The 13,875-nt window shown below is 42.4% G+C and overlaps 1 protein-coding gene across 2 annotated transcripts; it reads left to right on the forward strand.

Moving 5' to 3' along the window:
* Nucleotides 1–876: 876 nt before the first annotated feature.
* On the forward strand, nt 877–12,702 carry LOC136444023 (uncharacterized). Of its 2 annotated transcripts, none has more exons than XM_066441430.1 (3): nt 877–1,492; nt 11,548–11,755; nt 12,148–12,702. In XM_066441430.1, the coding sequence occupies exons 1-3, from the start codon at nt 1,379–1,381 to the stop codon at nt 12,186–12,188; spliced, it is 363 nt and encodes a 120-aa protein (XP_066297527.1). In that variant the 5' UTR covers nt 877–1,378; the 3' UTR covers nt 12,189–12,702. The 2 variants fall into 2 exon arrangements, with proteins under 2 accessions (XP_066297527.1, XP_066297528.1); XM_066441431.1 differs by having other exon boundaries at nt 881–1,492; nt 11,551–11,755.
* The last annotated feature ends 1,173 nt before the right edge of the window (nt 12,703–13,875 follow it).

Genomic DNA, 13,875 nt, shown 5'->3' on the forward strand with positions numbered 1-13,875 from the left:
AACTTATCGTGATATCATGATCAAACGTCCTTTCCGTAAAACATCGGGTTGAATTAAACTGGAATAATATGAAACAATTTTCTATGTTCCGGTGACGTCATAATCAAGCGTAAAGGAAATCAAATTAGACTAATGCGAAACTTTCCTGTCATGTCTTTTCTTTCTCTGAAATCCTCGAGCATCATACACGTCATATCCAAACGACAGACGTCAGAATAGACTGGGCTAGTTAAACATTTACAGCAGAGCAACGTTGCCCCCAAGGACGATACTGAAACTACCACTGCTTGATAAAGTCTTTACTAAAATCAAACAAAATCACAAGACATTTATGACACTTCAATCTTATGAAACTTAGCCTGGGTGCCATCCTATTTCTACCGGGGGCTCCTTCACTCGTTACCCATAGCCTGAGTACCAGCCTTCGTAGTGACCTCTGGCTAAAAAAAAATCGCTACGAACCTGCGTCCAAGCGGTGTTTCACCACCACAAGCGATGGAGTCTCTGTGCAGACAGGTTACAGTTAAGGTTCATTACAACACAAATTTCTTGCAGGTTGGAGACTGTCTCGACTTAAACTTGTGGTTAGCAAGCGATTTTTTTGAGCCAGCGGTCACTATGGAGGCTGGTACCCAGGCTATGGGCACCCAGACAAATGAAACTTGAAGTTCACTTCACCATCCTTACCTATCAGATCTTATATTTAGATGGGTGTTTTGTAGTTAAGCTTTTCAGATTGAACCTCCTTGCTTTCTCCATTGTTTGCTTTCACATAGCTGCAATGTGTAGTCGACGTTAATTCTACAGCTTCGAAACCCAAGCACAAGAGAGGTTTCTGATTTGCATACTATCCACAGTATTGAGTTTATCGCACAGCCTGATGGGGTGGGGAAATAGCATTTTTTTCTAGCTACACACTAACGTTATATTTTTGTTTCCCTACACCCCAGCGACCTGCACTTCTTAGTCTGTATAGAAGAATTTGTGGTTGGGCTCTTTTGAGATTGTATACTAGTTTTCTAATTGGCCCCGGGATTGTTATGTACCAGCATACCATTGATTATCATTTACGTTCGTGACGCTTTAAACTGGTTGACTGTAAATACACAGGAGAACTGGTAAACAATCAGAGAACAGCCTTCACAAACCCACTTCCCCTCACTACCCTTTTCTCTCTAAACTATCGTGGGCGTGACTTCCTATCCAGATCAAGCCTCGTTCCTGTTCAAACCGCCCCCTCCAGGAACCGCCCTGTTATCACGCCTACGTCACCGATCCGATCTACGCAGGGCGGTCTCTGCTATAAAGACGACGTAAACGTCGCCCCGGTCCAGATTTCAGCGCAGAGCCGCCGTCAGAGAGCCGCCCTCACGACAAGATGAAGACCCCGCACGCATGTCTGCTGTCCTTGGTGCTGATGTTGTTGGTGTTCTGGTCGTCTGCGGAGAGCCTACCCTACCAGCAGGGACTAGGCGAGATGGACAGGGCACAGGTAGCGTTCCGTTTTTTTTTACCTATGATGTTATTTGTCGAGGATGTATATCTATATTTGATATGATTTACACCAAGAGCAGAATTAAACTGTAAAACAGTGGACTAAATGTCTTACTATTGACAGCACACTACGGTGAAAAAACCCGTAACGCCAGCTCTCATATTCTGCACACTGCCAACTTTTCTTTTTGCATCTTTGCTCGCTGCTTTGAAGAAATCTACAAATTCAGTATCAATTGTCTACAGGGTATGCACACGCCAGATATCCGGGTCTCCAAGACATTCTTTAGAAGGAATAGATAAAATTGTTTTCGCTTGATTTTGGATGTGGTGGACTTATAGATAGGAGGAACTACTAGAGCTAACGTTTCTGCGGCGAATTCAGTGAAGTAAGACATCCCATAGACATACAAAAAGTACGCTTGATTTCCTCACTCAACTTTCCGCGTCAGCCCAAGCTTAAGGGTCTTTGAAGTAGTCAATATTGCTGGAGATTTTCAAACGGTGTAATAATGGAGATGGGTGCATCACCTCGGGCCACTCACGAGAAATTATCTGCTTCCAGGAAAAGTCTAAAATCAACAAGCTGGCACTTCCAAGAAAAATGATGCGTCTACAAATAACAAGATGGCATTAACCGAATCAAAGAACTTCTTATACAAGGAACCATCTTCCGCTCAGCATATGGAAAGAAAAGGAAAGAAATAGTCTTTTGAGCATTTCTCAGTGGAAACTTTGGAAATCATCTAGCTACAGTGTTGTTTTATTAGGTAACAAGTATTCTCACAACACCCTTGGGCGTATAAATGGTTGTTAATATTGCAATTATCAGTTGTTTGAAATCCATAATGGATATTCAGGGCTCGGTGTCTTCAAACAAACAAGGAAGAAAGAAACACACTTTCATGAAGGTTTCCTTACATTTTTAATTATGGAAAATACCTTTGTTCCTTTTACAATTAAAAAAAGTACTGTTTGATCTGTAGTATTGATATTGCCGCAATTGCGCGGCAACGTTGGAAAAGGAAGTCTCGCTAGTGTCACGTGAGAAATTGAATCGCCCGCATTCAGAACCATTTCAAACACCAAGTACTTATCGTATGAAGACAAACACGACGTAAAAACGTCACGGGGAGACTGGCATTGCTCACACCTGGTGTTACATTGATGTTCGGAACAAAGAAAAGCATCCACCAGCATAATGCTTACATTTTCTTTTGAAACATCAGATTAGAAATTCTATCACGATCCTTAAGTGTGATTAGTCGTTCTGTACCACGACGACCCGTCCCATGATTCTACTTTTATCATCAGAATTGTTTCTGTGACACAGCCTTTTAAGTGAGAAGAACGCAGGGCTCAACAGGCACAATTCCTGCCATAATGACTCAAATTGTCACAGATGCATAAATATCATCGCTAACATCGCAGCTCCACCCCGCTGTAGAGACTCTGATTATCAGAGACAGGGGATCAACAGCTGTTCGAAATTTCCCAACGCTCTTCCTCCACCCCCATTCTCTCTCTCTCCCTCACCCTCCTTCTCTCTCTTCCTCCCTCTCCCCCCCTCTCTCTCTCTCTCTCTCCCCCCTCTCTCTCAGACACTGTTCTTGTAACAAATCATTTAAGTGTATCAGGGGATATTTGTAATTTGTGGCGTAAAACGAAAATAAGCACAGCATAATGAATGAATGAGTGAAGACCTTTATTGTACACACATACCAACTGGGTTCAGTACAGGTCACAACAGAAAACGTCTCAGTTTGCAAATACATAATGTACAATGATACGCTAGTAATAGTCTAATAATTACATGGATCTGGCTTCTTCTGTGACCACCAAGAGTGACCCAAGGCACAAAGAACATGCACAATCTCTTTCCCAGGGCACATACAATCACCCCTAGCGTATTACGAACGGTTACATACTATAGGCATACCCCTGGAATATGCCCCGAATGTATGATCATATTGTGGATATTAATCACCGCACGAGGTCTTTGTTAGCCACTGTTGTTTGCCTATAGCATATAGGATAGATACACGCCGTATATCCGGTCTGGTCTACCATCCGACCAACCGTATGTATACATTTACCCATGTACCACCGGTATCACTCAGTGATATACATGTATATGTACAAATATAACCTAAAAATAACACAAACGTTCTAGGAAACAGGCTGCCCTGATCTACCTGACAACAGATTTTGTGGTAGCGCTTATGAATTCTTGTGTCTCCATGTCGCCCAACTTGCAGGGCGCTTTTGACCAAGCCTCGCTCTCCTACAGAGACAAAAATGGAACCAAGCAGATTTACCGAATATGTAATTGTCATTTCATAGCCAAGATATCCGTGGCAATATAGTTGGTTTAGAAAGATTAGATGCAATGCAAGGCAGTGGCGCGATCGTGTACATTTAAAAAAACAATGTGAAAATGGGGCCTTCTAAGGCTTACTGGGGTGAAACTTATGGGCACCCAGGTAACAGTTAGCCTCCGTTGCAGGCTTCTCCCACCGACGATTTTTCAACTTATCGGGCCAGATTCTTTGGCTGGGGGGGGGGGCGTATCTGCTGGGAGACCGTATCTGCTTGAGGCCCCGTATCAGTTTGTAATCCTGTAACCACCGGATTACAGGATTCCAAGCAGATACGGGGCCTCAAGCAGATACGTGGCCTCAAAAGCCTGGGGCAGGACATCTCTGTTGGAGCATGGAGCTGCGCCCGTCTTTCGGAAGGGATATAAATGGGGTTTCCCTTTTTCGACGTGTGTTGTCGGCCACGTTAAAAGGGAATGTAAAAGATACCTTGCTACAGAAATAGCAAGGAAACTTGCTGACCTTTTTACGAGTAGGCACTACAAGGTGAACACGTGACAAAGAAACACATATTCCTCCTATTCCTTTGGCCAAGTACCAGGTGTTACACCTGCATCATTATTTGCCCATTTGTTCCAGTAAAAGTGCATTGTGATGGCGGGTAATAAAGAGAAAAGCAAACTGCGTGTGTAGTAATCGCCATACCGGGACAGTGCAAACAAATTAGTATATTTTCCGTGCAAACACTACATTTTCCTCGCGTCGGTTAGGGTTGCGGAAATAGAAATTTACGACCAAAGTCGTTGGCTGACAGCTCGTGTCAAAACATTTGATCTTATCATTAGCTCCTGATAGTTTGCGTCACAATCACTCGCCGGTAATGTGTTTACTCTTAGATATATGACTGGGGAAATAACTCGGGAAATAACGCGTTAGTAAGCTAGCCCTAAGTAAGAATAGCATTTCAGCCATTTGACGAAATTTCCAGCGGGGTACGCTCTTCAGCTATGGTAAGAGTTGGTTTTCGCTGGAAAGAATCTATATCAAATATCGCAGCATCGTAACATTACCGAGTTTTATTTTAAAAGTACATGATTCTGCTATCAGATGCGATGCAGTTCTGGAGGTTTTGAGAATTGATAGATCCCACGAACTCATTTCCCTACTTTTGAAATACAAATTAGCCGAATCAGTTCTTGTAATTATAGTCATTACATGGTTATTAAAGGTAATAACTAATTATTGTATCATAAGATAGACATTAGATGGTTATTAAAGGTAATAACTAATTATTATATCATTAGATAGAAATCAGCTGACAATATGAAGTTTAAATTACAATGGGATCGGTGCGGTCCCTTGTTAGAGATTGCCTCGTTGCCGCGTTGTGGTTGATGTTTTTCGGGACAAATGTAGAACACAAGTAGGAACAGCATTTCAGCCTTTTGCGGAAATTTCTAGCGGTAGTAGCGGGGTACGCTCTTCAGCTATTGTAAGAGTTGGTGTTTACTGGAAAGAATTTCTATATCAAATATCGAGTTTGAAATTGCTATGGGACCGCTGCGGTCCCTTGTTGGAGATTGCCACGTTGCCGCGGCTTGGTTGATGTTTTTCGGGACCAATGTAGAACAGGGTGGTGAGCTGGCCGGAAGAGAACCCGGGTACTGAGAGTACAGTACACAGTGCATGCATATGGCAGACGGCCCTGACGTCATCATTATGTAACATCGCGGTCTCTATGTTACGTAAAACTTAGGTCCTTTGTGTGAGAAAATCGTGATAAATACTTTAAAACGTTTGCTGCTCCAATCCCGTGTCTATTCTGCTTTATGAGATTATCTTCTATTACATCAATACCTAAGACGATTATCAGATTCAGAGGAACTCTAATCCACAGTAATGACTCTGACCTTTCCTCCTATCATTATGACCTCATACAGTGAAACCAAGGAGGCTATCCTCTTTTTACCTCGTTAAACTCACCAGAACCTTTAATTCAGATTTAAATCTAGCATGCGTCACTGGAAAACTGGTAGTCAAAAGAAAGGACGTTAAAACGCAAGCTGATGGTTCTAAGAGGCAGGTGCGGGATGCATTGACGTAGTATTGCAGTTCTCAGTTTTCAAAATCAAAGTTATAGAAAAATAAAATATCTGTAATAAGAGATTTTAAACATCTTTAAAGTCTAAGGTGCAGGTGCGAGGTGCATTAACGTAGTATTGCGGTTCTTAGTTGTCAAAATCAAAGTTATAGAAAAATAAAACATCTGATATAAGAGATTTTAAACATCTTTAAAGTCACATGATACTGCAAGCTTGCAGCCCTATGTAGTTATTTGCATGGAAGTCGGGTGAGTGACAATAGCCGGGGTTAACTTTCGAACGGTCGGCCTTTATGTCCAAACGTAGGATCATTAACCACTGGGGCAGGCAGGCCACATTGAACTTTTGACCTGATGTGGAAGAATCCAAGCTTCGTAGGCACTGAGCTCAGTCTCTATCAGACTAACTACGCTGGCTATAGGGAGAGTTTGGCCACCATAGGGATTCATTTGTCGGCGCAGTGCATGTGGGGAAATGTTAACCTTCCCGCGGACTGGCTCTTCTAGTCAAGTAGTCTATTACCTATATACAAAAGACTTCGTAAGTATTGCAGTACAAATGCCGTGGAAGACGAAATTCACTTTATTTCAAACTGCTCATTTCATGATATTGCACGAAATGAGTTGTCTATTCAGACCACTAAAATCTATCCGAATTTCTCTAAGCTTGCAGACAAAGAAAAGACCATTCTTCTTTTAACTACCAAAAACCCATAAATTATAGAAAAGGTGGGACATTACGTCTTCCATTGCTTACAAAAGAGAAGTCAAACCCTTCACTAGTCACTAGTTATAGACGAGTACGTTTGTATAGTCTGGTCTAGTCTAGCCTCTTTTATACCTATTTTTTCCCAACATGTATTTTATGTATGTTGTGTGCAATTAGCCCTCGGGCAGGAATTTGCAATAAACTTATTATCATTATTTTACACAATTCTACGATACAAACACCCGTGTGAAGGCTGAGTAGGCCTGCCGTTGAAGTGAAGTTGTCAACAATAAGATTATAACAAATTAGATGAATCAAGTTAACTATAACAAGAGCGTTGCTTTTACATTACCTGCTTTTTCACGTGGGTTTCCGGCTGCAAATCGTTAGGCAGGGGCAACACAAAGTCATTCAGAACACCATCAACTTCATAGCTAATACCGGAAACAAGGAAGGTCATATAGAGATAATATGTGCAGGTGCTTGAAACTGTACCCCACCGAGGACGACTTTCTTTGAAGTCGTAAGCTCGTATTAACGAAATAGGTGGATGGCTGAAAACATCCTGTCTGGGTTCAAAGGCGTGGACTTCCATCAGCTAGAGGGTAAATATTGACATGTTCGCCGCGGAATGATTTTTTCGTTTTTGGTGGTGCCTATCAATCGCGAATATATGTTTTTTTGTGATACAAATCAGGTATATTTTCAACCGCGAACTCAAACACCGCGAAGTCCCCATTTCTATTCCTACCGCGAAACTAAATCACCGCGAAACTAAATGTGTTTACGTATCATCCTGACTTGGGTGCTTTTGTAACATGTTTATTGTTGTTGTGGGCGTCTTCACTTTCCCCCTAGTTATTCTCCTATTCTTCCTGTGACTCCTCCATAAATCGCCACTATATATATTCTTTTTCCCCTGCAGATCAATGTACGTACATTAATATCTATATACAATTTATATGCACAAGACATTCTGCTTGCGAATGGCAAACGTTCATTTCCCAAAGGGTACATAATATTTATACTTTTTTCAAAACACATTTTTAAGAAGTCCAAAAAAAATTGCGTGCAAATTGAAAGATGTTTCTCAATGGCTTCGCAACCCTGCGATTCTTCTCAGAAAGTATGTGGTTGGATGTTGACTATCTCGCCCTCCTTGCTTTTTAGTAGACCCTATTTGTCGTGTCCGCGTGGTGTAGAGGTCTGCGCACTCTGCCTCTCACCACATCTGGTTCAAATTCCGTGAAGCCAGCGGCCCGAGTTCGCGCCCTTGCCATGGCACCACTAGAAAAGAATGCACATCGTCCTATCGGATGGGTACGTAAAGCCGGCGGCCCCGTGTATGAGGGAGCTTTAGGGCGTCAAACCTCTGCACGTAAAAGAATCCGACACACTTATCGAAAAGAGTAGGGGTGACCCGGTGTGCTTGGCCAAAAACACGCGAGTCGTAGCGAAGCCGCATTGCCCTGCTAGCTAACGAAAAAGCGTCATGCTTCGTCCATAGTCTGAGATTCGACCGCTTTACTTAACCTTTTTTTATGCCCAGCAGTTGCAAACACGTGCCTGAAACACACATGTACGATGGGTACCCTATTAATCTTTGGCTGTCATAATTAGTCAAACGGAAAATTGTTTTCACCTTTTGACGACTTTTGACATTTTATTCAAACACACACCCTGGATTACTACTAGCGGATTCTGGAAAATTTGACCTTTTGAACTTTTCACGGGATAACACTTTCCTGCTAGACTTAATGACATGGGTATGTTTCAGGTTTCAACCCAAAGACAAGGGTCACTGAATGGGGTTGTGCGAGTGAAACACGTAATAACGTTGTTCTCATTCTTTCTGGCTTGTGATTTCTATATTTGAGCAGTTTTTCATCGATAGCAAAGACAAAGGTCAAAGTTCAGTCATCCGGGTCATCTCCCAAGGGATGTGCATCCGGGAAGTTGGCATTCGTGCCCTCCCGTCAATGTGCTTGGCAATGATATGTTTCCGATACGCTGCATTATTTCTTTAGTCGGAAGGGAAGGAATTCGTATCGTTACATTTGGTCGTCTGTCTACTAGAATGGAGAGGGGTCGTGTTCAAGTTGACCTTTTCATGGAACTTTACAGCAGTCTGGATCTAACAGGCTCCCTGCATACAAATGTAAAATTACAGTTAAGAATCCTTTGAAAAAGTTTTTGAAAACCATTTCGCCATTTTGATTAATCAGAGCAAGTTGTAAATCTAAACGAGACCACCACATATGTCACTTCCTACCGAAACGAGTGTTAGTAAAAGCTGAAATGTCTTTACAGCAGAAAAGGCCGTGTAGAATTCCCTGGTGAGGCTGTCGACTCAGGTGTGTTTTTCGAAAGTTAAGAGTGAGCTTACAACCAAAGGTTAGAGGATCAGTTCACATACTTGTGGACGCACTTAATGCCTACTCTAGTTTGATCCGATAGACGCCTCTCACATACAACATGACGGCCATGAATAATCTTTTGATGACACCTGAGCAATAGGCAGATCATCAAAAAGGTTATAGAATTCAATTTGCCATCTAGGCATTTCGTTGAATGTCATATGGCCAAGATTAGTGAAGTAAAAGTTAATCTTATTGGATGAAACTTAAGACTTTCCTGACGCAGTTCCAGGAAATTCTACTGGTGGATTGAGACGAAGGGACTATAGGTCTGTAAGAGCTGTGCACGGTATGGCGGGAATAAGTGGCATCGTGTGGCGCAATCGGTAGGGTGTTTCGCCCACAACCGAGAAGGTCCCGGTTTCGAAACCACCGATATGCCCCGATGTTGTGTCCTTGGGAAAGGCACTTTACACAACTTTCCTCACTTCACTCAGGTGTAAATGAGTACCTAGCTTCGGTTGGGGACGTCCCTCGGATAGGACGTTAAATGGAGGTCCCATGTTTTAGGAGACCCACACCTCGAGCACGTTAAAGAACCCATCCCACTTACAAAAAAGAGTAGGGGTCCTTCCCGGTGTGACTTTTAAAACGCCCAAAGTATGAAATAATGATGCAAATGTGCTAATGTGCAAATGTCAATTTCATACAGATCGACTTTTACTTCCAATTTTACCCCCTGAAAGGCTGTACTGATCACCATGATGGTGTTCTTATTTGCATAACAAAATGATCAAACGTACGCAGCATGAACTTTTATTCGCAACCAAGCATTTTACAAGAGCCGACGTTTCGACAGCTGTCAGCCATCTTCATCATGGCAATACTGACTAGTTCACCGTGCACTGAAGCTAGGTGTTACTGCTAACAATGCAGTCCAAAACGTAAAGTATTGTTTAATTAAATAGATACTGTTAAGCACCAATGGTGAGATGATGCGGTTCCAAATGTAAAGTATTGTTACATTAAAAGATACTGTTATGCAACAAGGGACGCAGCATGTTTGTGTTTCATCGGCACGATTTCTTCTGGATTTCTTTTCTTTGAGCTGTAGACATTTCTTTTCTTATCTTTGAGCTGTAGACATGTAACGGTAGATTTTTGAGAGGGCCAGAAGGTTTTTAAATGTCAGTCATTCGACTCAACGCTTGAGGTATAAAACGCAAGTCGACAGTCGCATATGGGGTCACGCGAAAATGCTTAAAACTGTTCATGCTGTTCGATGGCGAAGAGAAGTCAAAGGTAAAAGTAAACTTTAAGATATTCCCATAGCCTTTCTCTTTTGGCCGTAGGCAGTCGGTTGTTATCCACTGTGTCTACCCAACGTCTAGTATAGCTAGGAACGCCAGGAATAGAACCCGTTACCTCACGATCCCCACTGGGCTAGCCATTTGAAGGGAAGTCACTCAGACAGAAACCAAATATTCACTGACTGTACCATCAGAGCTCGTATGCACCCTGCGGTCTTCAACATCTGCCCACAGCTGGAAACGGCGCCACCATTCGACGGATGACGTCAATGAACAATGGCTGTCTTGAACACGTTGTCTTGGTTTAGATACCGACATGTACCATCCGGTAATATGAACGTCCGCACGTCACTCACCTGTCTTGAGGTTCTTATTTTTGGTATCAAGTTTCACCGGCAATGCGTCATATGTGGTAAAGATGACGCCAAGCCCAGATGTTCATTGTCTCTTCAAAGGAGACCGTAGCAAAATGCTACGGAAGGCATGTTAGTGACGGGGCTACTGTGTGGGTTGATTGAGTCAAATTTTGCGCTTAACTTTTTGAGATGGAGTTTCGCAATATGTATTTAGATTTGCATTGGTTTGTGACGGCAACATGCTAGTTCACAATGTTAGTTCAAAATTGGACGCGATTTGTACAACGCCACTCGGCAGAGTGGCGTAGTGGATAAAGTGTTCGCCTTGCATACGCCCTGCATACGGTAGATCGTGAGTTCAATTCACGGCCGGGTCATACCAAAGACTCTAAAAATGGTACAAACTGCTTTCTCTGCTTAGCACTCAGCATTTGGGAAAGCATTTGTGGAAGTTAAGCACACGCCACTACCAGTGGACTAGCCCCCTGCTGTAGTGATTGCACAAGTTGTGTGGCCCAAGAGCTGCTGAAACGGAGATGGGCGCCGACCTATGCACCATCGGTGCGGGAAGGAACTTTGACTTGACTCGGCAGAGAGGTGGCCAGGAATGTTTGCCAGAGCATAGGCTATGTGGGATTGTGTATTGTTGATGTGCAGGATATTTAGACACAACTTTTGAGTGACAACGCACTGTGGCCGAGCGATGTCCACCATTGGGTACGGCCCGAATTTCTAACGGGAATTTCTAACGGGTACGGCCCGAATTTTTAACGGGTACGGCCCGAAGGGAGTTTGATGGGGTGTTGGAACCAAGTAAACCAGTTGCTATTGACAATATTATCCATAAGAATAAGCACAAAAAGACTTTGATGCTAAATTTTTCACTCTTTGGTGTTTCTCAGCAGCTAGATGACGAGATATCCACGCCGTACGATGACATCGTTGATACGAAAGAGGCCGCCTACTGGATCCTGCGAAAAGCCCTGCTGGAAAATCTTCTTGGAAAAGCCGCGCATGCGCGCAGCCAGCAGAACGTCATGGACCCCGACGAGGAAAGCCGAGAGTCACTGAGGACGACCGTGGTGCAACGCGCGGCCAAGAGGTGGAAGGGTAGGTCTGCGTCATCATGACGTCAGCATGCATCACTCGCATGGCATTGTGGGATAGTTTTATAGAAATCAAAATGGCTGACAAAAGAGTATAACAGTATGGGTAGTACCTCAGTGGTATTTCAGGTATTGAGCCCAAACGGGGAATGAAAACAAAGCATTTTTGTAGAAACAGGCAGATAGTGCATACTCACTTTAAAAAAGATATACCATCAAGGCCGAGCCCAAAACTAAACCTCTAATGACATTAAACAGAAGACGTACCTAATTTGACGTCAATATATGGCATGTTGTCCGAGTTGTATGGCCATTGGGTGCCATTATTATGTAGATCAGTCAAACTTGTACATAGATGCCAACTGCAACTAACGCTGAAATATTTGACTTTTACAGTGAAGTGCAATAACGCCTACTGGAAGTTCTGTAAAGGTTGATGCGTTCCCGGCATCCTCCTTGTCGTCCCCGTTGACGTCATAAGTTGGTGACATCCACACCAGAGGGGCCAATAGCAGCAACAGGTGATCGTCACATGATCAACGCGTGATCGCGGATACGTTTTAAGGATTTTGAAGGAAAAAGATTAATTGGAATTCTTTCTTTAAAATGAACAAGTGAAGTTATAATTGCAGCCCTTTCAATGTATGGACCAGGTCCACCGACTGTAAAAATTAGTTGTATCATATATATTGTATCATGGTGACGAAAGTACAGCATGTATTTCATATAGATATATTTACTTCAAATAAACAAACTCTTTACTCATATGACATTGCGGACCTATACATTGTATTATATCAGACGAATTCAATCTTGACATCTTTTGGTTTACTGGCCTTTGCATAGATAAGGGTGGCTCTTTTTGCACAGCCGAGTGTATTTTCTTGCTGTAGATGAAGTTTCATGCTAACAAACACGGAATAAAGAAGACCATACTGAGCACTGACCAAACGCGTATGTATCTGATTAATTGAAGTCCCGCACAACTGAACTTCGGTTGGAATTGTTGTGATATAAAAAAATAGGACTTATTTCACCAAAGTAAGCCCTGACACAATTCATGCAGTCAGAATGACAATTGTCTACAATTGAGCTACATATCAGCACGAGAAGGGTATTTCAAATACTAACAGAGCTGAGTAGTTTGCAATACAGACGATTCACTACCCAAGTATACTGTCTACAGTACAGGATATTACATACAATGCATAACTGAAAACATTTATTAATTGTGCTAAATCTTGTATGCAAGCTGATGGACTATATACCTATCCAAAGTATCCAAAAACATACATAAGGACAAAAGTATAGTGACTTTAGTAAGGATTTTCGCAACTGCAAACACATAAAAGCAAATACAGGTAATAATACAAAGAAGATGCACGTACAGTAGTGGTTCTACACTGACCCTTTTCAAGCCATTACATGGTATTTAATCAAGTAAGCACGTCACTGATGATGATGACACGTACTAGAATGCCGTGCGAATGTGACCGCCCCCTCGCACGTTTCAATAAAAGCGGCAGTTCAAAACGTCAGAATTAACTGCCCTTTCACCAAAAGCCGAGTTTTTGTTCCCCAGTACTTTGCAAACAACTCGTTGAGCTTGTGAACGACCAAAAAAATGTCCATGAAATGCTTTCATAGCAAATTGTTGCATGAGTATGAACAATAACCTTGGCATACAACGTAGACAGTCTTTATCGACACAACAAATGTACAGTGACTTTCGTAAGGTCTTCTACAACTAAACATGCAAACAACAAAACTGGGATACAAAATGATTGATCTACGTACAAGTATATGAATAATTCAACATGTCAAGTTTAACCTATCACTTACACTACTAGTTCTAAAATCTAAACATTCTTTGATATATTTACCTATTTGTTCACAGTAAGGCTTGTCTCCTTCATTCACACAGCGCCACACAGCGACGTTCACCGCTTAGAGATCTGGAATTTTTACCCAAGAGCAATGTATTGCAAGATGAGACCGAGGTTTGCATTATTCAAGTTTGTCGACAGAGGGCGCTGTGGTACATTTGAGTACGTCGACTTGCATGCTGGTCCTTTGACATGTTCAAGGGACAATCGCATAAGTTTAGACAATTGTAGAGCAGGA

This window comes from Branchiostoma lanceolatum, chromosome 10 (assembly GCF_035083965.1).
Source record: "Branchiostoma lanceolatum isolate klBraLanc5 chromosome 10, klBraLanc5.hap2, whole genome shotgun sequence".
NCBI lineage: Eukaryota > Metazoa > Chordata > Leptocardii > Amphioxiformes > Branchiostomatidae > Branchiostoma > Branchiostoma lanceolatum.

Excerpts from the sequence above, each read along its gene's own strand:
- LOC136444023 (XM_066441430.1), top strand. The coding sequence starts at position 1,379 with ATGAAGACCCCGCACGCATGTCTGCTGTCCTTGGTGCTGATGTTGTTG. Across the intron at positions 1,493-11,547 it reads GCGAGATGGACAGGGCACAG|CAGCTAGATGACGAGATATC; the intron begins GTAGCGTTCCGT and ends GGTGTTTCTCAG. Across the intron at positions 11,756-12,147 it reads CGCGGCCAAGAGGTGGAAGG|TGAAGTGCAATAACGCCTAC; the intron begins GTAGGTCTGCGT and ends TGACTTTTACAG.